The sequence below is a fragment of the Neopelma chrysocephalum genome, unplaced genomic scaffold (assembly GCF_003984885.1).
Source record: "Neopelma chrysocephalum unplaced genomic scaffold, ASM398488v2 Primary Assembly neopelma1_23, whole genome shotgun sequence".
Taxonomy (NCBI): Eukaryota; Metazoa; Chordata; class Aves; order Passeriformes; family Pipridae; genus Neopelma; species Neopelma chrysocephalum.
This window is the reverse complement of record NW_020897691.1, coordinates 23,762,804-23,789,910: the sequence shown is the minus strand read 5'-3', so window position 1 is coordinate 23,789,910 and position 27,107 is coordinate 23,762,804. Positions and strand designations below refer to the sequence as shown.

Genomic DNA, 27,107 nt, shown 5'->3' with positions numbered 1-27,107 from the left:
TGGATTTAGCAGACATCACAAGATTAAACTGCCGGCCTTTGTTGAAAAGAGTACTAAGTCTGGATAAAAGACGCGTATCCGCAGTAGCTGCACTGACTAACATGAGAAAAACTGCAATTATTTCTTCAGAAAGACAAGTTGGATGCCAGTTTTACATTTTAACTTGCAAGTTTACTCTGAAACTTCTCAGTTATGGAAAGTAAAGAATGATTTAACACAATTTAGAACTGTTTAAATAGTAAAAGATGAAGGAGACAAAAGTGCTCAGACAACTTTATTATTCTTACTTTAAAGAATATTCCTATTCTTAAAAAATAAAATGAACCAAAGTTGGCACAGTTTCCACTACACAGCAAAAGAAATTTTTTTTTAAATAAATTTTGGGACAGGGAAAATAATCCCAGGATAATACTACATGCCATTCTCTTAAAAACAAAGTAAATAGTTCTTTTTTCCCTGAATATGAATTCAACTCAAACCTAAAAATATATTAGACCAATAAAGTTACTTTACTGAATTAATGTGCAGCAAAAAAGCAATCAAAGAAACTATGTAAACAATTTATGTCTGGGAGTAAGGAGCTTTTTTCATGATAATTCATCATCTTTTTTTCTCCAATCCAACTTTCTAAGATTTTTCCATCAACTTCTCTAAGGCCTAAATTCCACATGGAGAAACACATGACAATCTTGAGATCAAGAAGTGCAACACTTGCAGTTTCTTGTCAGTTGGCATCTTGTTCTGCAGCAGGAGAGACTGATGAAGAGATCCCCAGATGTATCACACGATTTAGCTTTTGCCATCATCATCTTCTCCCCAATTAATTGCACTTGTTCCTTCAACTGAAATAATTGGATTCTTAGACAGAAGTTTGGATATCTGATTGGGTTTTGGTTGGACGGTGGAAATTCTGTCACCATGGTCATTCTTTAATCTAAAAATATAAGCAAATGGAAAAAACCCTACGGTGAAAAAGGAAGTACTGAATGTAAAACAATTACAGCATTTTTCAACATGATGCAGTTAGCTGTGGAAAAAATAATTCCTTTTGTTCTGAAGTTCTCTGGAACAAGATCACAGGTACTTAAACAGCAATTCCCAAATAACAATCAGAGAGGTTATTTAGTCCCAATTCTACAAACGTTGGTCATCATACATCTAAACAGAACCCCACTCACTTCAAATTAAATTTATGAAAAATGGGTGCAAGATGAAAGACCTAATTCTGGATCCTATTTAAGACCAGAGAGATTGGTAAGAGCACTAAAGTTGCAAAAGGCCAAGAGCCTCTGACAGACCTAGCACATCATTCCTACACATATGTGGAGAAACCAGAAATTTTCATGCTCAAATTCCAAGTTTTGACATTAAATGACTCAGCTTTAAGTCTCAGTACCAGAACTAGGTTAATGTGACTAAATTGCACTCCTTCAGGCCTAAAATTAGAACTCAAATTCTAATCCAAAAATAACAGCAATATTTTTTTAAAGGGACAGATAAAGGGACATTCATAGTTTTGGCTTCTAGAAGAAGGCAAAATATTTATGTTTAGCCCCACAGTTTTTGATTCCTCTAACAAAGAATCAGAAAATGTTTACAGGTATCAGTAAGAATGAAATGTACAGTTTTCTTTAATGTTAACAGAAAAAGATCTGGGACCCTAATTAGAGACAGTAAAAATGGCCCATACTTTTTATTTGCAAACTATTTCCAGTGTATTTACACAGGCAGATTTCAAAAAGACTGATGTGTGTTAAAATAGTAAAGGGTTATTTTTTAACTCAAGAGAGGTGGGAAAAAAATTCTAAATAGAGTAATTTTTACTCCAAATAAACTGAACAGGACCATGGCAAGTTTTCCTCACATCTTACTGAAGCACTGCCTCTTTTTTAGCGGAAAAAAATTCACTTTTCAGACTAGAGAGTGTAAAACAGATCTTAACCATAATATTGTTCCTTTGCAGTATAGAAAGTCTTACAAAAACGCCAAACCTCTGTAACAACTCCTGCCGCAATAGTGGAACCACTGTAGCGTAACATAAACCTCCCCAGCTCTTTGAAATCTTTGTACAACTCTAGAGCAACAGGTCTTTGAGTCTGTAGTTCTATTAGAGCATTCTGTCCTTTAGTCAAGAACCTGCAGGTAAATAAGCAGAAAATTCTATTAGTAATATATATGCACACATAAATGAAGTAAAGAACACTAAATGGGAAAAAATCAAGTTAAAAGGCCAAAAGTGTAACTATCAAGCTTGATTTCAAGTATAATCCAAGCCATGAGACTGAACATTCATTTGCCTGGAGTGTATATTTTAAAAAGGCATCTGAGTTTTCTTCAAAAACTTCTAGAGAAGGGCACTCACCACAACATTTAGCAAATTGTTTTGAAGTTAACTATCTCATTAACACCTGTTTTTTCATGCCAAGTAGAAATCAAGTCTTGTTTCAAACCCCACAACTAAAGAGCCAATTCATTGCTCTGTAGAAGTCTGCAACAGTTTCAGACATGCAATTTCTGGAAAAGGATCATTCTGATAACATTGTATATATCAAACAGCATTTCTAGCCAAATACAGCTTTAAATAACTAGAGGGATGTTACTGTAGTTGTATGGGAAGACTCTCTAATTTTTTTTACCCTGACCCACTGCCTAGTCAAGTGCATTTTAGAACAGTAAACCAGCTCCATAATGAGATCCCATGCTCTAACAGGAAAAGAAGAAATACTATTAAAAAAAAAAAGGAAAAAAATCCTTTAATTACAGGGCTGTTGATCTAGGATTCACTCCCAATTCTGCAAGCGACCTTAAGCAAGTCATTTGACTTCTCAGGTGCTCTGCATTTATCAAGTGGGCAGGAGGTTTTTTACTTTGTAAAACACACAGAAATCCAAACATGAAACCAACTGAAACAACAAAAGTGTATTCTTATAAACATATTATCCATTCATGGTAGAAACTGCTTGATATTAAAAGTCAACCCATTTCTTGAGTAATCATTAACTATTCAAACCACTTACTTAGGTTTTTTCTTTGTCACTTCACCAGTGCTTTTGTGCAGGACACTCAAGAGTCTTGTAATAGTAGCAGGTTCGCTTACTGTTTGATAGTGTAAAAGCACCTAGAAATATTTTTTTCAGTTATTAAACGTTCTACAAAAATTAGCAATCCTAGCTGTTAATACTTGAAAACACCAGCTTGTTTTAAGACTTTTTTTTTTTTTAAATGCTTATAAAACTTCTCTCGCGGGAGTGTCTGCCTCACATTCAGTTAACTGTTTCTAGCTCTGAAACTTTGTGATCTCTACAGATATGACATAAAGGCCATGTTTTATGTCATCATAAATACATTTTTCATTCTTAAGTGTTTTGCTTTTGCCACCTCCGTGCAGCACGAACCGATATTTTATTTATTGTAAAAGGGATCTTAACTCTAAGTGCATTATTATACTTCTACAGGGTGTGAGCCTCTAAAGGACAGCCTAGCCGTGGCAAAACTCTGGTTCTCTGAAATGGCTCAGCTATGTATTAAAAGCCAAATAACAATATGCATAAGCAGACACAGTAGCCCCTTACATCTGCTTCAAATTACAGAAGAATCTGTTTCCTCTAGAGAGACAGAACCACTTCTGGATTTTAAATGTATCTTGTATTCAGGGGGTCAAACATGGAGAGGAAAAGCACTGAGCAACCTGTAATGAACACAGGAGCTTTCACAGAGACTTACAGGAAATCCTTTAGTGACTGGAATCTCAGTATTGAAGATGAGAACCCGAGCTCTGAACCGAGTGCAAACTTTAATGGGTTCCTTGGGATCACAAAATACACAGCCCACACTACAAGAGAGAAAAAAACCCCCATATATATCTCTTGACATACAAATGTTAATCACTGCACTGGAAAAAGTTAATTATTTAAAACAAGCAAAGGAAAGACAACACCACTTTAATATAATCAGAGCAGTGGGGGGCGGGGTGCATGGATATATCCAGGAACACTGTATTAAAGCCTGTAACAAAATTAATTCCTAGACAATGTCTACCTTATTTTGTGTGTATGCATGAAGAGGTCTGTCTAGTTCAGTGAACAATTACGTCCATTTCTAATCAGTTTCTAAAAATGTCTCTGTTTCCTGTGCGTAGGTACTTTTAAGAATTAGACTTTCATTCAGAGATTCAGTGTTTCAGATCAATAGCACAAAATAGTGTAGAGTGCCCAAAATTTCAGTGCTGCTGCCTGTAACTCAACTGCTTTCTGGATAAAGGAACATCATGATCAGGACTCAAAACCTGAGCTTTCAGCAGCATTCATTTCCAAAAAATTCTGCACAGAGTCACAAGAAAGCTGCTGTTCACTGTAAGTTGACAAGTAGACTAGACACAGCTTTTTCAGAGGGGCTAATTTTAGCCATCTAAAATGAAAATAAAATTAATCCCACACAGGAAAACATGACTGAAGAGAACAAACATCATGACTAAACATATATGATAGACGTCATCAAATTTCATCAATGTCAAGGAGACTAAAAAATTCTTAACTTTTCTTGACAAATCTAACGTATCTCCAAAAGATGAATGACATCAAGGTAGCAAATTGACTCAAGCCTTCATTCAACAATTAGAGTAAGACTTCTTCCCCTCCCATTTACCACAAAAAATCACGATCCATTTGGAAATGGCGATACAGAAAAACCTGTACCTCTCCCTTACATAAATCTGAAAAACTATCAATGCAAGGAAGTTTTCGAAGATTAGCTTGAAAGTGCTGTTTGAAGTCCAACTGGAATGTAAAAAAGCTGAAGAAATTATGGGTCTGATTTTCTGGACCCAACAATGAGTGACACTTACCTAAAAGCTTGAGGTTAATGATTAACATGAGACCTATGGACTGGAATAGACACAAAGAGATTTTTTGTGTCTCACTGTCAGACCACCCCCCCCAAAAGCAGGGTCAGCAAAACCTTTAGGGAAACAAAACTTACAAGCAGCTAACTGTGTTGAATAAAGAGTTTCCATCAATTCCACTTGTCCAGATTTACTTACTGGTACAAAATGGGAGTTGTTTGGATGTGTTTTGTTAGGAAGATTTATTATTTGTTAAGTTCTTAAGAAATCTTTTGTTTTGTTTAGCAACAAGGGTTTACTTAATTTAGCAATTAAAATGTCCAAGGACTAGTCTAAAGGAAAACGGCTCTGAGGGTTCAGTGTCAGCACTAGGCAAAGTATGAAGACTAACAGTATTCTTCTGAGGTTGCCGTTGCACATGCAGCAGATGTTTCCAACGTTTGTGCATGCAAGCCAGGTGATATGCATCATTTTGGTTTTAAATATCCTGGTAGCCACATCATTCTTCAAGTAAACCGCCAATAGTCAAGTGTAATAGTTATATAGCTTTTCATTAAAAACAAACCGTTACTTAGACTGAAACCCAGTTCTGCTCACTTGATTTTGATGATATCCATGCCGGTCAAAGTGAGACTAACGTGATCTCCTGCTGCAGCCCAATCAACTGGTTCATCATGCAGTGTGATTCCTGGAAATGAGTAAGAACAGAACCTCAAAGTGAAGTACCTAGGTTCTGACCTACAAACAAACAGCTCTGTTTGGGCCCTTTGTGCTTCATCAACCATTACTCATCAGTTTTCATTATGAATGGGTTGAGAGTAAAAGCTTTTTAACTGAGAAAACTGAGGAAGCTTTTTTCCCCCCCTCGGTGAGGATTCACTATTCTCTCTCACCCCACCCTGCACCATAACATGGCCTTATTTAAGCCAGAGGAGGGGACCTGGCACTTGTTATCAGCACAGATGACGCAATCCTGAAAATGCCGTAGTACTAATATCTCGGTATCTGCCCCACCTATCCTTTGAGGCACATGCACACCCTAGACCGCATCTTTCGTATACTTTAATGGTACTATGTCAACTTTCATTTACCTTACGTGGGTTTGCTGACTCTTTCATAAAAAAGCATAACTGAAGCCTTTCATTCACGACACCATGTCTATTAGAAAGCATCTTTAAAAGTAATTTTTATTCTGATTTTGGTGTATTTTAATTTCTTTAAAAGACAACCTGGCTGGTAGATGAGACTAATTCGCTCTGATTTAACATTCTGAGGTTTCTCGTAGACACCAAGAGAGAAAGGAAAAAACTGTTTTTTAGAAATACTGCATATATTTATAGGATCTAGTTCTATTTTGCTACAGATTGTATCTATTGATTTGCAAATCTGTTCCCAAAACCACTTGCCAAAAATATGCCAGAAAGCGTCATTCAACTATAAGCATGTTAAGTACCACTTTTTAGGCACTGTTGATAATTATTTCACATATATGTCATTCTCACAGAATAAGGGAAATTCAGCCTCTTGAAATTAAAAACTTGATTCTAATGTGCACACTACCTTTAGTAAACACTGTGTGATAAATTATGTCTTCTTTACATTAAATGTAAATAATACATGCTTAATGAACTAATATCCCCAGTCTTCACTTGCATTTCAGTGATATGAGAGGCAGTACAAAAGAAAAACCATAATAGTACCACTAGTGATTGTCAGACAAAATATACCTTTTTCCATGCTACTTCCTCCACTCACAAAACAGAGGATTGACTACAGTGGTGTGATACCCATATTCACCCATGTTATTGTAACATTCCTGTGCATGTGAACAATGTGCATAGAACAATACAAGCTGGCACACTGAAGAGCTTCCCAAAGTAGCATTGAACAAGGTGGTTTGGGAAGAGAATGGGACAGTCAAACCAGCACATTGCTGAATTCAGGCTAAATACTTAGATACAGAAACCTATTCATTTAGATTGAGGACTCAATTTTTTATTCATTGGTTAATGTAGGAAAATCATAATTTTATCTTTCTGTTTGGATATGAAACAAACAACTCTGCAGTACAAAGACAGCAAGCTTCATCAGGAAATAGATAAGCATTTAATGCCTAGCTACTCTTCTTTTCAGAAATCAAATGCATTGAAATTTAAATCCAATTTTCTTCTCTTTTCTAATTGCTCAGGGCAATTATATCCTGAAAGTTTGATATTATGAAAGGATCAGTGACAAATCCTAGGAACACCAAACAGGAGAGACTACTTAATTCTCCAGCTTTTTCATATCCACTTCAGGAGATTAATTTCTAAAGGTTGTTCAACATCTTCACACTTCCTAACAGCAGTAACACTTCACAGTAAAGCTGAATACTAATGATTCCTGTACTGCATATTTTAATAGACATTGTTGGAACTCAGATATTTTTACAGAGTCTTCATAAAGCAATGTCAAAAGTCACAAGTCACATTTGGATTATCTGATATGGTAAAAAAACCATGCAAGATTTCACATACTCTTCATAGACATATTTATACAGACACAGTCACATCTAAAGAAATTCGTTTTATGCTTTCACAATTTATGTTTGACAGTTAGTATCACTTTGACAGTCTGTTACCATTTCAGTAACTGTTTCTAGCCCAGCATTGACCTGAAAGTAAACATGCTTCTGAAGACTGTACCTTTTGCAGTGCAAGTTTCATTGGGAGGCATTGCCAGAAGTCGTTCTCCAACTTGAATATAGCCTGCTTCTATTTTACCAGTCACACAAAATCCTGACCCTTGGTCTGTAATATAGCAACAATTTCAAAAAACTTCATAATTTGGTCAATTTCCCATCACAAGTTAGTCTTTCAGCAGTGCAATGAAGATTTTTTTCCCCTCCCAGAAGAGTGTTCAGTACTTGCAAGTTAGCCAGCTGAGCATCATAATGAAAATTAAACATTAAATTCAAAACCTCTAGATCTTATATTTTTCAGAACTAAGGAAGAAATATCCTTCTTTAAACAAATGTAGGTACATGAAGAAATATTTTTTAGTTTTTTCAGTATTAGATTAAGCCCTTTAATTTCTAGCAATATTATTTAATTCAGCACTTTCTCACTATAATTAGATAAAAAGCATACAACAGACCTCTCATAATTCTCATGCACACAGGTGCAAATTCCTATGCCATTTACTTTTTAATTGAGCCTGAATCCTACATGCTCTGTCTGCACATTACTTTTACTTCTGGAAAAGTCTAAGATTGATCCAGTCCTATTTAATATGAGAAACTATTATTACTGGGGATGACTTAAGTACTTCTGAATAAAAGATCTGCAAAGTTTTTCTTCTTGAATGTCCTAACACTGTTCATCATTTGAATGATATGTCAATTATTTTCCACAGATATCCTACACATGCACATTTATGCACGTATACCTTAAGAAATACCACATCTTCTTAGCATGTGTTTGCAAGTGTGTTTAAAAAGGACTCCTCTCAACTGATTCTACAATGACATTTTCAGTATCCATACAAACAGCAAATACATCTTTTGCTGAACATCACAATTCAGTGATAAGCATACATCTTAGTATTTTGTGTCTCACAAAGCTGGATTTAAAGCTGAATTCAAAAGAGCAAGCTGACCTCAAATCTTGAGGTCACTTATTACCAACTTGCTCTTTTGTGTTCATCACCAATACTGATGAATGCTTCCATCTATCTAACTAGAAAAATGTTACCAGTATGTCTGTATGCTAATTTTACTCTATTCATTCCAGCAAACAAGATGAACACAGTCAATTACCAGATGAATCAGATTCCAAACAAACAGAAAACTGGAGAAGCAGATACTTGCTAGAAAAAGAATACCCAAGTCACAGTACAAATACCACCTCAATATGGTACACAAAAGAACCTGAAGCTGCCTTTGCAAGCGCTTGCAGGCAACCAGAAATATGAACCGGTTCCAGATTCTCAACCACTCCCAAGCACAATCAAGAATGATTTATCTTTTGTTCACATCATCACCAGCTCTGGCATGGCAAACCAATGTGGTCTTTGAAGCTTCACCCTTTCCCATGCTGATTGCTTCCTGCAAAGTGTCAAGTTCCTTCAGATCCCCATGAAACATAAAGAGAGGGGTTTTCCAAACTACCTAAGAGTACACTCAGCAGTCGCACTTTTTACACACTTCTATGGACAACTCCTCCTGAGCATGCACAGCTACTGGAATAAAGCTGAGAACAACTATTGCTTCATGTACTTGTATCTGCAGCTACTTCCTCTGGTGCCATCCAAGTTAATTAAGTTTTGAGGTCATAAGGTAAGAAAAAATAGCCTAAAAAACACCTAAAATGCCGCATTTAGTAATAAACCTCGTATATGTAAATTGAGTCCCTTTCAAAGCCATTATTTTTTTGCATATTTAAGCAAGGCAGATCTAGTCAATATCACCCATTTTATGAAACTTACGCTCAACACAAAAACTATTATTGCAACAGAAAAGCTATGATAATAATTTGAAAGATCTCAATCAATAATCCTAACACGCTTTCCCATAAGTCACAAAATTAAAAAAGAAAAAAATAAATACAGTGATGACATAGATGACAAAAACTAGTGGTAACACACTAGGGTAAATTCCCATGCAAGTTTTCAATATTTAACATTATGGCTTCAGTACCTTCAATCAGCTAACCAGGGGTATGTATAATACCCAGTGTTTTCTCAAAGGTACACATGAAAATTGTACAAACCCAGTATTTCCAATTACAATCAGAATTTTCATCTGATTTTTTGTACTTCCCCTATAAACACCCTATATATAAACCAAAATTTCTTAATATATGAACTTCAGTAATGATATTTGATTACAAATATTTACAACATTTCAAATCATGCTGTCATTTAGTTTGCAACATTCCTCAAGGGACCTACAGAATGTTTTATATGGGATGTGTCTACAAATCTTACTTTTTGTAAATTACCTTTAAATGTAAATGACTATATGAAAAAAAATATCAAATTTACCATGAAGTGCTCAAGGCAGTCTGTTATATCAAAATAAGTACTGATTATAGTTACTTGCTGTCCCTGTCTCTATTAATGCTTGGAACAGCTAACTGCCTTTCATTAAACCTTGGCTGCTTATAACAGTCTCACCACTACCGCCATTTTCTTCTACCTCACCTATCCCAATTTTTATACCAAAATTAAGGAATGTACCGTTGTTCACAGCTATGACAATGAAAATAAAAGGTACAAGACAAACTTGTTTAAAATCTAGGACTGGAAGGTAAAAGAGCCCAAAGCCACACTCATAAAAAGTTTGAGAACACTGATTTAGGCCAGCAGAATCAGTTTGGGAAAAAGAAAGTCCCACGTTCTGTCTCACAGAACCATAAACTCATTATACAGACAATTAACTGGTCATGTAGATTATCTTCCTCAATTTCTTTTACAGTGTGTTTCACCTTCAGTAGTGCTATTTAAAATTTGGTAAGGAATAGTACTTGAAAGCTTACTACTCAGGTCCAGTACTACTGACACACATAAAGTTCCTAGTTTAAGCCTTATTTTGACAGCATTTTGCAACACTTGTGTTAAACACTGGTGAAATTATTGTGAAAATATTATAGAAATAACCAACCTTTAAAAACATCAGCAACACACAACCTAAATGGTTTATCCACTGATCTCTGTGGTGGCTTGAAAGAATCTGCAAATAAATTGATAAGATTTTAAGAATTTCTGTATTCAACAACTATCTCAACAACTTTTCAGTTAGAGATAAATCAACTATGGTGCATTCCAATGGCTTTATCCCACATTTTCCCCAAAATAAAAGCTTTGACATACACAGAACTAAGATAGTTTAGTTTTTAAATGAGCAAAATTGCACTCACCAATTTGCTCTAACAAACACTTTCCTTTATACCACTGTGTGAGGTCACTTGACTGACACCTCGTGACTAGATTTTCACCACCAAGGCCACTTGTTGGGATATAAGCCACATCTGATTCCTAATCAAGAAAACAAACCGATGTTAAGCATACATTAATAACAGGATCTTGTAGCAGAAGCAAGAGGTGCATTTTTTCAATATTACACATCTAAACTTTAAAAGAATAGTTGCCACATTCATATTTCCCCTGGAGAAGGCAGGATCCATTTCCTTTCTGTTTCCCTCGTGCCTGATCACAATGTTCCAGAGAGTTGGATATATTTAAACATAATGATAGCAACACTAACAACTAGAAACTGAGTTCAGGTAACAAACTCCAATTTCCAATTTTTGAATTGCTGCATTCTCCATAGGGATTGCAGGAAGGCCACAATCCACGCTGACAATTGCTCCAGTATAAAACTCTCTACTGTCATTCATGTAATCCTGAACATTAACATAGACAATTCTTGCTCTCTTCTGCTTTGTAGACAACAATCCCAAGAAACTACAAATGAGGTGAGTGTCCAAAAGATTCAACAGACCTAAACAAAGATGATGACACAGAGTCAGTAAATAACTGACTAACCTTATCCAGGGCTCAATGTATGCTATACCAGCAAGAAAAGGAATCTGCTATACTATCTGCAGTCAGTAGTAGCAGGTAAGTGACACAAAATAACCTGACTGGAGGAAAAACTCATCTCACCCAAATGCTTGAACAAAGCAATAAAGGCCTCACAAATTTACATTACCTTAAAGCCAGCTTGCTTAAGAAATTGGCCAAGCTTACTCGTAATCTCCTGAAATCTTTCCTGTTGCCAACTGACCTAAAATAAAGAACACATTATGATACAATAATAAAATAGATTTTTAACCATGACTTGAACATACAGGTGCATGTCATCAATTCTGTAGTAGAAACAGGTGTGCATTTATAAATATGAGATTTCCAGGTGCATTCATACTTGAATAGATAAGAGCATATACATTAACAATTACTGATATCAAACAATGCACCACCTTAACTTTAGTTTGAACAGCAACTTTTTTAAGTTTGCACAAAATTCAGATTCAGCAAGATATATCCAACACAGTAGTAACCTAAAATATAAATAGTAGTATTTAACACACCTTACAGGTTTAAGTAAAACTAGCGGAGTCTTGACCTGAATAATCACCAAGATGCTCTTGCAGATACCAGTGGGTTAACTGCTTACATGAGATTTCCACAAGTACAAAAGGACCCCTGCTCATTTTAGCACCTAAACTATCATTCTGTGTATTTTGAAAATACACCCATAAATAAAAAGAATAGTGAGGTCTAAACACAAGAGACAGAGCTGAATAGCAAAGAAAGAAACAATACATTATTATTAGTTTCACAATATTGATCCTTAAACTTAGTATCCACAAATCTAGACAGAAGGCCTTCACTTGGATGAGGAAATTAGGCATGTACCTGGTCCATTTTATTGACTGCAACAGCTAGCTGTGTCACTCCAAGAGAGCGCACTAATAATCCATGTTCTCGAGTTTGTCCACCCGTCTCAAACCCTGCTTCGAACTCTCCTCTGCTAGCATCCACGACCAAAATTGCCACATCAGCCTAGATTAAAAGGAAAAAAAACAAAAACCAATCAAAAGTGGTTAAGAGGCGGAAATAATCTGGGTAAATACATAAATCAGCAATATTTCAGGCAAAATATATTTTACAGAGGAGGAATCCTGACGTGCTCCAAATGTAATTGAAACTGTTCAGTCCTATCTGTATCACGCCCACTTTGATGAAATACTATGGCATTATGTCATCTCATGTCATAAACCAGCACCTCCCAGTTAAACACAAGCCAACTCTTGGTTTTGGAAACCCGTCCCTTTCAATCTACCTACTATGGATGTGCTGCACAGATCTCAACTAAACAAAAGCAGCCTATGCTCAGAAGCTTTAACAAGGGTATAAGCACAATACCCACTTCGCCCTGCCTCAGTCTGGACACCTTTAAAGTGAGAAGCTGCAAAAATTACAGATAAATCACATCACAATATAACTGGGACAACCAGTTATATAGTTATAGACTGTACGCTGGATGTGAATGCTTCACAGTCCACTCAACACACTGCAGCATACCAAAAACACAAGGTGGAAAAGACAAAGTAGTTTATCTTACCACCTAGACAAACTCTCCGCCACAGCATTAAAAGCAAATAGGCTATAGCACTGCACAAAAGTCAGCATGTAAACTTTGGGAAAAAACACAGATGTTGCTGTTAGCCTTAAATGCTGTTAATATTTCTTCTACTTTTCCTGCTTTGGTAAGTAACTGTCCGTTAGACCATCATCATGTACCAAGTGATGGAAACAAACACAAATAATAAAGGCACTGCTGCCAAGAGGCAGGTATAAAACAATTCCATAGGACTGAAGAGATGGACATAATGGAAAGAGAGAAGAAAAAGTGGTACTTTTTCCCTTTCCTTACATGTTTATGCTTCAGGGTGCCAGGAAAAGGAACAGAGTGCTGACCCCGAACTCCCCTCACCTAGTCCTAGGCATGAAATCCCCCAGCTCGTTCAGAGACGGCACAAGTATGAGAACGGGAAAAGGATGACTGATGAATTTCCCTACAGCTTTCAGCCTTAGAAGTGCATTATAGTGAACTTCGCCCTCAAAAAAAAAAGAAATCCTGTATTTTCTAAATTATAAAAAATAAAAAAGGTACCTCAGGACTTACATAAATGTGTATCAAAGGCCAGATCCTGGCCCTGATAAGGCTGATTTGAATTCTGCATAACAGCAGCTGGGGATTCACCTTCTAACAGCATTCTCCACAATAAAAAGGCATTAAAGCCATTTCCAGCCATTGCTTCAGCACTCAGCCTACTCTAACAGGCAACGGAAAGTTGCAAAGTTTCAGTAATTCCTTAGCAGGCTTCAGAATAGACCAGCCCCTCCCCATCCTGATAGCTGAGGGAACAGAGAAATAAAAGCTTTATTTGGTCAGACCCATCTTCTGCTGAACTGATACAACTGCTGGTAGATCTGCAAGTCTTCCCTTAATAATTCTGCCTGTATTACTTTTACCCCAAAAGACAAACCAGTTTAAATTACAATTGTAAAGAAATTAGCATGTCTCAACTGACATTTTCCACTGCTCTGAAACTAAAGATCCACTTCTAATTTTAAAACTCATAAAATTACTACAACATATAGATGACTGTGTAACAAGTACACCATAATTTGCAAACTTCTGACTATTCTGCAGCCTAATCACTGGGTCATAAGGTATGAATTCTTACCCAGGCTCTCCTTTAAGCAAAACTTGGGGCACACCAGGCTCCCTACACTGTAGTTCTTTATCTGTAAAATCATACTAACAGTACTCATCCAAGTATTCAAACAAGATCTTATGATAAAACTCATATTTCAGACTGTTATGACACGTGCAGAGCAAAAATCTATATACAGTAGCTTAGTTTTGGAAAAAAAGAATATTTGATTAAGGCTCTACTTTGGAGAATCAATTTTACTATTTAAAAAGGGTGCCTTTAAGTGGAAAAAAGTTTCACACATTTTATGTCATGTAACCATGTTATTTTTCCCCCACCTCTGATTTATTATTTCCACAAATTAAATAACTAACCTATATGAGAAGGGTAAATGCCATACCAAATGCAATGGGTAGTGGCCAATACTTTTGACTTCACCTACTGTTCCTAAAGCAAGTGGCACATACTCTCTGCAAATGTCCTCCTGACAAGACAGATGCATCCTGTATAAACTTATGTTTTCTCATCCCATACAGAACACACTATTAAACAGAAGAATGTGTTCTGTTTGGTCTCTCTGAATCTTTTTTCTTTAAGCTCAAAATTACCTGAAATCTTTACCTACAAGACCCCTTTCACAGAACTTCGTTGAGTAGACATATACCACATGTAAATAGCTTTCAAAGCTCAACTGTGATTTTATCAAACTGCAACTCAGTATTCAAATTACTCCCAAACGTTAACATACAAAAAAAAGGAACTACCTTTAGTGTTTAAAAAACACATTCTTTTTTAAGTTTAGAAAACTCATTAAAACCTCAAAGATATGTTAGCATCATCAATTATTCTATTTCATCTTAGATTTTAAAAGAAGAAAGCCAATTTAAGAAAAAGTCACAAATAATACTGATATTGGAAAAAGCATTTTAGACCATCTCTACCTGCGCAGCTCCTGTGATCATATTTGGAATGAAGTCTTTGTGGCCTGGAGCATCCATCAGTGTAATTACTTTAGTCTTTGTCTCGAATTTGGTCATACCCACATCCATTGTAACTCCCCTTAAACAAAGCATACATGCAACGCACCATTAAAACTGCTTTGAAAGCTTCACAGAGAAATAAAGTAAGGTATTAAAAACACATGAAATTATACACTTCATAGCTTTCATGGATTTAGCCTGTACGCAAAAATAGAGATACTTGCTTCTTGGAAGAGCAGACCTCTAGATCTGCCTTTCAGTAACTCCAGTCATGAGGAAAAGCACCCAGAATTCACAGTACTAACCCCATGCGCCCATAGACTGTGTACCAACAAGCACAGCAAGAACATGAAAATTGTACTGCATATTTAATTCATTACTAATTCTACTTTTAAAACTTGGCTCTTCAGAAAAAGGTATCAGAGTAAGAGAAACACAGCCAAGTTTAAAAAAAAATAGGTGGTATGGGACTATAGGAATACGGTTATACGTTTGCAGAGATCCACATGCAGAACTACTAATTACCAAGAAGGGACCATAACACACTTTTGACTCAGCTCCACATCTCACTAACCACGATATGTTCTGCATGGCACATAGGACAGGATTCATCTGATCAAATGCAACCACCTATCATACACATCTGTATCTGGGTTAGTCACCTGCATCTCCTTTACAGATGATCAAGACAGACAGGCACTTTCAAGGGACAAAACTTCTCACAATAGCAGACACTTTTAGTATGCTACTTCAAATGACCAAAACACTCCAACAACAAAATAAGCCCCCCAAGACCCCAACATTTACACAGGACTCCAGAAAGTTTCTCTTTAAAAATACAAAACTTCAGTACAGAGAAAACAGAATCAAACAAAAATATCAATTCAGAAAACTTTTCCCTTAATAACTACAATTTTTCTTCTGAAGAGAAATCTGGTACCTAAATGCACAACTAAACAAAAAAATCACAGACCAAGAGATATCACTTTTGAGGCTCATGACAATTATTCTCTCAACCTTACTTTGTATTAACATTTTACTCTTTGCAGGCAAAAAACACTTGCCTCTATTTCTGGTTTCTCATATTAATTACATCCTATCAAAGGTAGTTTGTATTAATAAAATAACAGACTTAATATAGTGTTTAATTATTCTATTACAGTTCTGTGAAAGGAATTGATCTTCAAAGTTTGTTTGGTTTACACCCATATACATCTACAGGGATTAAGAAGACTTTTCCCCTATCAGCTTTTCCTCTATTACAACCTTAGACTTTAATGTCATGACAATACTACCACTACAATATCATCAGGCTTTACTAACAGAAAACTACTTCTAAAATTTGTGTTTGGTCACTTTGGGATTGCTCCCCTCCCTCATATCTGCACCTGCATCAACACGCACACCCCCCCTCAGGTTTGTATGTGTGCTTTGCAAGTGAAAGAAAGGACTCTCATAGGCAAGTTTAACTATATACAGGGACACTGCAAAAGTGTATATGCCTTTGAAAACAACAGTTACACACTTGATAGGGACTGCCTTACTCCATGTTCTTCAGCATCAGTTTACATTGTGAAGGTTATCTTTCCAACCAGAAGAGCTTATATGCTATGAAACCATGGGTGACAAGCGATTGCGAAAACATAAACACATATGAAAATGCCTTTTTTTATTACTTTGTGAATGCAGAATATCATATCTAGTTTCTCATATAGTGTTCTTAAAAGAACATAGATTTTTTTTAAATTGCTTCACTGCTTCCCCATTACACACTTCTTCGATATGAAAAAATGTAATCTAAAGTTTCTTATTTCAAACTAATAAATTAAAGGTAGTTTATAAAGAATATAAATAAAATTGTTAATTTAATTAATTTGTAGATTTTATTTTCAAAGTATTGTAAGTCACATGCGATGAACTGACATTTCAATGCTCACTTTATGAGATTATTATTTTCTAACAAAAGCTGTTCTTTCAGGGAAAAAAGGTTTTATATTTTAATTTCCATTAAAATATATTTCTACCTTTCTCTCTCTTCACCCGTTTCATCCAAGACCCACGCATAGGCAAACGAAGCTTTACCAGCCTTCTTAGATTCCTGTTCGTATTTGTGCATAGTTCTTTTGTTCACATTTCCCAAAAGGTAGAGCAAATGACCCATTAAAGTACTTTTACCTGCATCAACATGTCCTATGGAGGGAAATAAATATTATATCAATTTTATTCATTTATGCAATCTAGGTATAGCACAAGAAGAAATATATGAACAACACACGCACTAATAATGCTTGTGCAACCCATAGAACTTTATAATTCTGTAAGACAGAGACACAGGGAGACACTTTATTATAAGTTAGTTAGCATGGCAGCCATAGAACATCTCCAAATTCCTACTAAAAAGAACACGATGCAACAATGAAACCAAGCCAGATCACGTTCTGTATGGTCAAAAGGAAGCTAAGTCAACCTCACTGACCTAGTCAAAGACATCTGAATGTACTCCCTCCAAAGAATAACTATCAAGCAGATGTAACTGAAAACAGTATGAGATTTCCCTTCCCTAGAGAGAGAAGAGTTTTGCTTCTGTATCACATCCAGACTCAACCAACACATTTTTTAAACTTTATGTTTGCCAAAAATATAATTTAACAGATTTACCTATTACCACCAAATTAAGCAGTTGCTTTCCTCCTTGTCTTTTCTCCAACTCTGCCTTCACATCTATTTGTGGTTTTGCCTTGCTTGACTTTTTTGCTGGAGTATGCACCGTAATCTGCTCTTCTGAAACCTGCACTACTTGGGGTGAAAGAGTAGATTTTGAGACAGCTTCAAGTACCCCAGAAGCTACATCAGCATCTTCAGGTAACAGTCCTTTCTGAGGTGTGTTAGTATGGCCATTTTCTTCAGCAATTGCACTAGGGAAAAAAAGAAAACACAAAGAATGGAAATGATAAAGAAGACATAGAAATATAGGACAGAAATTGAGTTTTCCCTTCACTATCATGTAAACCCCAGACAAAGAGTATGTGATAAGCCCATTAAAGTGGAAGTGATAAGCAGCTGGATACAAACTGCATAGATACCAGCTCTGAACATCTTGTCTGAAAAGCACTGTTTACAAAAGCAAGATAAGAAGTAATGTTGACATGAAACAGATAAACAAAAGCTTCCCATAGCCTCTTCCTTTAACAGGAAGGGAAAAGACAATTGTGTAGAAGAGAGAGCTGGTTGTCTCTAATCTAAGAGCCCAAGTCAAGTTTGAAGCACAGATACTAAAACAGCTTCCACGTACACTACAATTACTTCAGCTGAACATAGTGATGTTCTACTGTGAGAACAGCAATATAGCATAAAGAATTGATATTAAGCATATGTGAGCTGAAATTTAAGATGCTATGATTATACAGAACCATAACACGCAAGTTAAGACTTATCAATACTGAGAAAATTTGTTTTATGCATAAAGCATAAAAGGGATCTAGGACTAAGATTTGGATTTTCCAACTCCCTTTTTCTAACATCTTGTTCTCCCACAGATCCCCATACTAATCTTAACAGCAAATAATCCTAAATATATTATTTTCTTACACTCTTTTTCTCTCCATTTTGTAAATTAGCATATTTTCCTAATTTACACAAGCTTTCTGAGAATATACAATATTATTCTTCACCTGTTATGGCAAAGATGACCACTAAAAACAAACACTAAGAAACATCTTCCAGAGAGCAAAAGATTTCTTACTGCCTGACAGCTCCATGATGAGGCATTACTGTAAGCAATATGATGGGAACAGAAGCAGTTATTACAGGTGTGCCAACATTATATCACAGCAAACTTTATTATACAAATCACTGATTATTAAAGTATAAAGAAAATCCCTATAAAATACTGTTTTTAAAACTTTACCCAAGGGGAAGAGGCTTCTTCCCCTGGAAAACTGGAAATCCCTTCCAGTTCAGTACCATCATGCTATGCTGCAGGCTGCTTTCTCCGAATGGGTTCATGTTCAGACTCAAGTATTTCCACATCCACAGTGAAATTTTCACTCTCTGCTTTCCATTTACACACCACAATTAACTTCCCAGTTTTAATAATTTCAACCTCTGCAAGCCAATTTTTTTTTGGTACTTTAGAATCCCACATTGTGACATCTCTGCTTTTATTTGATATTGCTTCTCAGTTTCTGCCTGTGTAGGAGTATTTGCATTGTATTTATCCCTTTCCATTACATTTATCTCATGGAACAATACAATCTAAGCATGTTAATCTACTGAACAAAGCCGTTCCAGAATTTGATCTAAAAAATTAAACATTGTTAATGTTCATATCGAATGCAAACTTGGCTTCTCACTATAGCACTAAGTAACATGGGACATTTTATGGGTCTCCCTTTTCCCCTCAGTTTCAGAACCTGCCTATGTTATCAGTACTACAGCAGACTAATTGATTTTGACACCTTTTTCATTTTTTTGGCTATAGTTCCAAAATCCAAGGTCAAGGTCTTGTCTCAAGGCTAGATACAGAGGCATGCTTCTCAAATTAGCTAAGCAAACAGCCTGGTTTGCACCAGCCATGCTGGTTGCAGGGGTACTGATGGTACCTGTGCTTCCGCATAATGGATAGACAATTCTGTATAAGGTTTATTCAAAAGAACTTACCCTATCAAAATATTCTAAACTACTTAAAGGAGAAGGACAAGTTTATATCAAACTACTGCCTTAGGTCATACAAGCATGACATTCTACAATTTACACTACAAAGCTGGCTGTTCTGTATCACCAAGTATAGCTCCAGTCAGTAACACTGCATTTTGGCAAGGTGAATAACCTTCATAAAAGATACACTTGATTCTCTAAACCAAAAAACTAGTTGGTCATCATTGCTTTAGATGTGGCTATGAAGAAAGCTGATTACACATGAATTATTCCACAGAAAAAAAAGTCACTACAATTATTTTATGCTTTCTTTTACTGGAAAAGATAAGTGCATTTCTATAAGGCTGAACAGAAGGCTCTATTTTTTAAAAGTCCTTAAATTGTAGATTAAGTTCTAGATGAAAATCTACTTTGGAATGGCAAAACAATTATCTTCTCCAACGACTTTTCATGGAAATTTTACTTTATAAAAATTGACTGAAACTAATCAAGTTGATAGAGGGTAATTGTGCAGAGAATTACGGTAACAAAGCTTTCTATATATTTTAAGAAGGTATTTACAATCATCTGAGTGATGTAAAGTACACCAAATAATTTTTGTTTGAATCATTTAAGAGAGCCTCATATATTTACAATTAATTTGCATTAGACAACTTTCATCAAGGTTAAGACTCTCTTCCATCTTCTTCCCTTTTCTCAGGCAAACTTCAGTTCAGTCTCAGCATAACATCTAGCACGTTCACACTGAAGTACTAGGACTAGTGCCAATATGCAAAGGTCACACTGTAATGCAAATACAGTATTTTACATTGCTATCAAGTTTTCTTCCTTGAAAGTCTAATATTTGAAGTTCTGGAGAAAAGTATTTGCATAAGAAATCACATCAAAGCAGCCTTTACATTTGGCAATAATTTTCTCTCCTTTTCAATGTCTGCATTTCTTCCCAAACTAAATTTTCGAAAGTGAAAAAAATTTAAAAGGCAGTTACTTAGATGAAGCTGTAAGTAATGTGACCCAAAAACATATCTCTCATGTTTTTCTATAGCTTTCCAAAATATACTCAAAGATTGTCACATCAGCCTATTAAAAGACAAGAATGTATTTTCAGACACAGGTTATTTGTAAGTTTCTAAATTTTATTTTGTTAAGCTAGGTAATAACTCTGTCTAATCCCACATGCTAAGATCTTCTTGCAGGACAAAGTCTGCATCACTAAGCATTCCCAAAAACAGGATGGATTTTGAGTGGTAGAATTCAAACTAATTACAGCACCTGAAAGAATCATCATTATTGCCAGATACAGACAGTACTCTCTCACTTCTAAGTAGCTTTTATTGCAACTACCGCTGCTTAAGGTTGCCAAATAGCTTTTATTTTGGGTGGTGCAAAGAAAAAGTGCTAGATACAAATGAAATAATGAGTGCAACATGACTCCAGCCATCCTTAGGCCCTAGCACTTTTTCAAGGGTGCAGTATTTGAAGTCAGGACATTGCTCCATTTAGAGTTTTACAGGTTTCAGATATTACCATGTTTTGGAAACCTGCAAACAACTTGTGTCATGATAAAGCAAGACTTGCCATTTTAGAAAATAAACATCAGAACGGACAGATGATATACTTACAGAGCACCTCTAACAAGATAATTCAGCTTTTTGATGACTGGTGTCAGGGAAAGGGAGAGCAAGTTTATTGCTAGGTAGCTAAATAGGCAGGTGGGCAGCTGAAACGTACAATTCCAGTCTCATGGAAGTACATGAGGAGAAATGCGATAGTGGGACCCTGACAGTTAGTTATGCCTCATGGTAACCAGATGAGTAGTTCACTCAAAACTTGATAACAGCTTAGAAAAATGGTAAGGAGCTTTACCTCTGATAGTAAGTGGAAAAAAAATGAATTACACTGAAAATGCTTTTCAGTAAGCCTTTTCTCCTGAGTTTTTTCAAAATTATTGAATTGAAAATTTTTGTCAGAAGACAGAACCTTGTGTGTCACTAGTACAGGCAGCTGAGGGTTAAAAACAAGTTGATTGCACTGGAAAGTTCCAACTTGGTCTGAGACATAATGAACTACCATATCAAGAAAAATTTATATTGGAAGAAGACCATTTCGTAACCAATTGCTTGCATCTTTGTATGAGAACTTGATGGAACTATCAAAAGCAGTCCCAGTTTGCCAACATCTGCTCCTGTCTGCCACACCACTGCTAGCTGATAGTGTGGAGCCACTGATTATGCAACTCAACTTCTTTGAAAGGACAGATTATGAACCTTGTATGTGCACTAAGGTCATGTACTCAAGAAAGCTTGACCACCAGCAATTCAGGCATAAATGTCAAAAGAGATTACCACACCTCTTTTGGAAATCAGCAGACATACAAAAGCCTGGCAAAGACCAACTTTTCATCAAAATTAAAACCACCAGGCCAGAAACTTCCTATGCTGTTTTGCCAACTAGGACCATAGGAGTAAACTGAGAACAATGTTATGGGTACATCACAGTTTTCTAAGGAAAATTAAATAATACAACCTATGTTGTTATAAGACATGCTAAAAGACATTCACACAAATGAGAGATTCTTCAAAGAAGAAGCTGAAAGCTTATTTGCTGAAGATTAACTCTTCAGAATTTAGCTTTTAAACATTATTTTCAATCTTTTAGTCTGGATGCTTGGTGATTTATTTTTACACAACCGACTCTTTCGGAGTACTTACAGTCATTACAGAAATCTCTATATTTATTTCCCCTTTCAAAATTATTATTTACAAAATAGCGGTCAGGCTAGTTAAAATAGTCACCCTTTTTTGGTCACAACTTTTCCTGGCTTCCTTCATAACTTAACAGGAAGAAAAAAGTCCAGTAAATAGTTTTGCTATAGCATCAGTTTGTCAGCTAACTCCATTTTTTGTAGACGTCCTCATTAAGAATACCAAGCAACAAAGGTAATCAATGCTCAAAGCAATTCATGACTTCTAATAATCCATCCATTTAAAGTAAGACTCATTTATTATTGTAAGGTCATATATTTCATAACAAGACTGAATCATAAAGACTGAATAGATAAATAATGGTTACTCCCTCTAATGCAAGGCCATTGGTTTTAAAAGCATGGTTCATAAAATACCTTTAAGATTCCACAGAAGGTGACAAAAAACCCCTAGTTTGTACATACTATACAATCACCTTCTAATGGTGTCTGCACCAGCACCATAAAAACATCTGAGATGCAAGTAGGGGGCACAGTGAGAGATGTTTTAGAATCCAAACTGCTATGAGTAATTTATACCTGTGCTTTTGGTCAGTGATATAAACTATGTACTTAAAAATCTGCATTATTTTAAACACTCCGCAGTAAATTTATCAATGAAACAGTAACATTAAAAAGGTGTGAGAGGAGTCGAAACGTTCTTAGGTGTTAATAAGCAGAGATTCATTCTGTTCCCTGACAGGTTGTCCTTATGCTGCCAATAATCCAGAAGATAACTGTAGAAGAAAAAACCCAACCCTGAAACTCATTGAATTGAGGTGGGGGTTCATGTTTTGCTTTGTTTTTCAAGTTTAAAAACAGATGCATACAACGTCAAGGTTCTAGTGCCTAGGTAGAGCCTCCACAGTGGCCTGTAGGACAAAGAAAAAAGGGGGCCATCACAGACTCCTTGAAGAAGGGGTCTTTAGACACACAGGTAACTTTACTATTTAAAATGTGCCTTCTTCCATATTCATTTATTGGCTCCAAATCTCATGCTCTTTTACAAATCATTTCACTTCTTACCTATTCCTCCCACTTAAGGCTAAATGCCTAATGTATATCTCATTTCTTCAGCAAAAAGGTTTGGTTTTGATTAGTATTTCAGCAGTACCACTGAATAAGTGAGGTGAATTAAAAAACATCTTCACAATCATAGAATGACAAAATAGTTTGGTTTGGAAGGGGCCTTTAAAGGTCATCTAGTCCAAGCCCCCTGCAATGAACAGAGACATTTTCAACTAGATCAAGTTGCTCAGAGCCTGGTCCAGTCTGACTTTGAATGTTTCCAGGGTGAGATATCCACCACCTCTTTGGGCAACCTGTTCCAGCACTTTAACACCTTCATTGTAAAAAACTTCCTTATATCTAATCTAAACCAATCCTCCCTTAGTTTAAAACCATTCCCCCCTGTCCTATCACAACAGGCCCTCCTGAAGTCTGACCCCATCTTTTAGGCCCCCTTTAGGTACTGGAAGGCTGCAATATCACCCCAAAGCCTTCTCTTCTACAGGCTGAACAAACCCATCTCTCGCAGCCTGTCTTGATAGGAGAGATGCTCCATCCCTCTAATCATCTTGGTGGCCCTCTTCTGGGCCCACTCCAACAGCTCCATGTCTTTCCTGTGCTGGATGCAGTACTCCAGGTGGGGGTCTCACAACAGCAATATTAAGGATTTATCTAAAGGATTTACCCACAGGTCCTGAAGGCTTAATTCTTCTCTGTCACAAAAAATAGTATGCTACTAAACCGGAAGCAATTATGATACAAACTACTTTAGGGTCCCTGAAGAGAAGCAGAATGGCTGAGAACCATGTTGGGGCCAACCATCTTTCCTCAGAGACCAAGTCTTCCTATCCATGAATCACTTCAGTATACAGATTAGGAAGCATTCTTCTTACCTCCTCTTTCCCTGTAGAGCATGCACAGGTGCTTAATAAGTATCAGACATACAAAAGTCTATATTTGCTCTTTTTTATAAACGAACATTTTAAATAGTCATTATTATAGCTAAAAAAAAAAATCAATCACTACTACTTAACACTAGATGGAAGATCTTTTTCGCTCAATATTCCTTTCTTTTCAGAAGCTTCTATCCAAACTAATTTACTAAATTCCCCCTGAAAAACTCCAACTTCTAAGAAGTTCAGTAGGAACACAAGAGATGAAGGTGCCATGACATTAATAGGAATCTCATTATCAAGTCCAGTTGTCAAACCCAAAGCACTGATTAGTAGACAGCAAGGGGAAAAAAATACGCTCTCCTTAATATACTGCAAATCTCAAACAGTATAGAAAGTCCCAGAAATTTTCCATTTAGAGCTTATTCCTTCTAAGGAGCTGAATGAAAGTGACGTCTTTTACCAATGACATTTAGCAGCATAAAGGGAATAATGACATCATTTTCACACCTTACATTAAATGTGTTTAAGTAGATGAAACTGCTTGCTTTCCACTCAGTTATCAAACATGCACAAGATACTGTAAAATAAAGACCATGCTGCCCTCTTACTCTCAAAAATGCTTTCCAGATCAGAACTACAAACCCTGTGGGATGAGGTTGGGATGTTGACACTTACAGTTGAGAATTTTTTGACCCCAGGAGGAACTACAGAATTTCTTGCCACATATTAGGTGGCTATTGTAAGACTGGGTTCGAAAACAGAATACTGACACCAAAGTAAGAAGAATACATTAACCATTCTTACCAAAAAATAAATTAAAATTGTGGAGAGCCACAGAACACTACACATGATGATATTTCATGAACTGTATTCCCAACAAACATGCCATGTCCTTATATATTTCTTCAACTATTCACTGATGGCTACTGTTGTAGATCCAGATGTCTGTTTTCATGCTCTCATGAGACATCCTCCCCAACAGTTCCAACTCAGGATAAAATTAGAACTACTGCTCAACCACTCTAATTTAGCTATAGCATAAGTAGGACTGATTGCTACAACAGTTGTACCCTGGACACCTGTTAAAGTTAATAAAAGCTGCAGAGGAAGGCAAAGTTTAGCCAAAAGTGATTGTTTTCCCCATTAACTATTCTTAAATGTACTACTTCCTTTGAAGAACGAGCAATTACAGTTAAGATTTATTGATTTCATAATTCCACTTAGAGAACTAAATTTAAAATAACTCAGCCCCAAGAAAGTTCAGTATTCTATGAAGCGGATGTTTAAATAACCTGACTACCTGATATCTCTATGCACTATTCATAGTGAAAGGATTTGTTAAACTCAAAACGTGAGGTACCATCTTCTGAAAGTAATTCTGAGTCAAACAAGAAGCTGAGATGGTTAGTTCTGGAGAGTGACACTAAAACTGCTGTGAAAAATAGAAAAAAAAGAAAGAAGAAAACTTGCTACAGGTGCATCAGTCTGAAAGAAGAGCTACTGATGTACCTTGATGTACGAGGGCTTGGCTTACCATGGAACTTCAAATCCCATAGACTGTTTCTTTCCAGACACTGTCATTTTGGTAATTTTTGGCACAATTTCAGATTCCATTCTGGCTGATTCGGAATCCCTTGTTTTCCCTAGTAATAGACAAAAAGTAAGTTTGAACTTAAGGTTGCGACTAACAGGTGTTTATAAAGTTTAACAACTCACATTACTTCTCTCCAAACCAAAGATACCAGTCTTTCATGATCAACTCTCACATTTCAGTGTCTTACTTACATATATTAAATAATTATTCAAAATTATCTACAGTTATATCCATTGTGAAAATCTCATCTCTATCTGCAAGCATTCACATGACACCTACACCATTCAAGAGCTTTACTCACAGCAGTTCTGCAGGGTACCAGAAGCATTTCATGCAATATGAGGATGAAAAAATACTTTGCAGCTGCTCACTAGATGATTAGGTTAATTCTTATTTATAGTTTTTCTTTCGCCTTAACATTGTTAAGCCTCAAGACTATTGTAAAACAAAAAATATGTCTGTCTCAGCTACGTGTGGGCTACAAGGCCTTCCCTGAAACCTAGAAACAGACTTGTATTGTACCGAATTACATTGAAGAAACAAAGCAGTACTCCAAAGCTAGCTAATTTAAAAGTTATTTAGAAATAATTACAAGAATTGAGTAACTTAATTACTTTAAAGGTATTAACTTTTACCATAACGTAAATGAAAACACAATTACAGTAAGGTTCATTCTTAATTTTGTGAAACTACAGTTTCACAACTAATAGCACTAACTACAGTGCTATTAGTTTCTTATCAAGCTGTAAAAAAAAAATAATTATTTACTCTGCAGAGGAGTTGTTTATGTAAAAGAAGTAAACTAGGTCTTTTCTTTCCACAATTCCCTCTTTAGTATGTCAGGGTCCCTTCCTCCTTCAAGAAAAAGACTTCCAGCTTTACAGTGTGAGTGACAGCAGCTGCACTTTGTCTGAAGAATGTTACATACATGAGAAAGCAAAACAATAACCTGAATGCAGAAGCAAGTTTTAAACAAGCTTCAACTACAGATGTATCTGAAAACTAGAAAAATGACACTACTCTTCCAGTAGTAGACCAGTTCAGATACTCCAGAGCCAAGTGAATATCAAGTTACTCTTGATACTATATTTTAGATATACTATATTAAGATGAACTGTTTAGAGTCATTTGGTTCTACTCATTTAGGTTAACTCTTTACTGCATTCTTATGTATGACAGCTACA

General features: G+C 36.0%; 1 protein-coding gene across 3 annotated transcripts in view; it reads right to left on the bottom strand.

Annotated features, from left to right (window-relative positions):
* Positions 1-261: 261 nt before the first annotated feature.
* The window catches only part of HBS1L (HBS1 like translational GTPase), a 60,009-nt gene continuing 33,163 nt past the window's right edge, over positions 262-27,107 (bottom strand). For all 3 annotated transcript variants that reach the window (XM_027690561.1, XM_027690576.1, XM_027690570.1), the window contains 14 exons: positions 25,864-25,972; positions 17,685-17,941; positions 17,051-17,216; positions 14,988-15,105; positions 12,239-12,385; positions 11,532-11,606; positions 10,738-10,855; positions 10,482-10,550; positions 7,525-7,629; positions 5,438-5,528; positions 3,724-3,832; positions 3,018-3,118; positions 1,992-2,136; positions 262-934 (listed from right to left, as the gene is read on the bottom strand). In XM_027690561.1, coding sequence (XP_027546362.1) covers positions 923-934; positions 1,992-2,136; positions 3,018-3,118; positions 3,724-3,832; positions 5,438-5,528; positions 7,525-7,629; positions 10,482-10,550; positions 10,738-10,855; positions 11,532-11,606; positions 12,239-12,385; positions 14,988-15,105; positions 17,051-17,216; positions 17,685-17,941; positions 25,864-25,972 — 1,622 coding nt within the window. In that variant the 3' untranslated portion in view covers positions 262-922. The remainder of the gene's footprint in view (positions 935-1,991; positions 2,137-3,017; positions 3,119-3,723; positions 3,833-5,437; positions 5,529-7,524; positions 7,630-10,481; positions 10,551-10,737; positions 10,856-11,531; positions 11,607-12,238; positions 12,386-14,987; positions 15,106-17,050; positions 17,217-17,684; positions 17,942-25,863; positions 25,973-27,107) is intronic.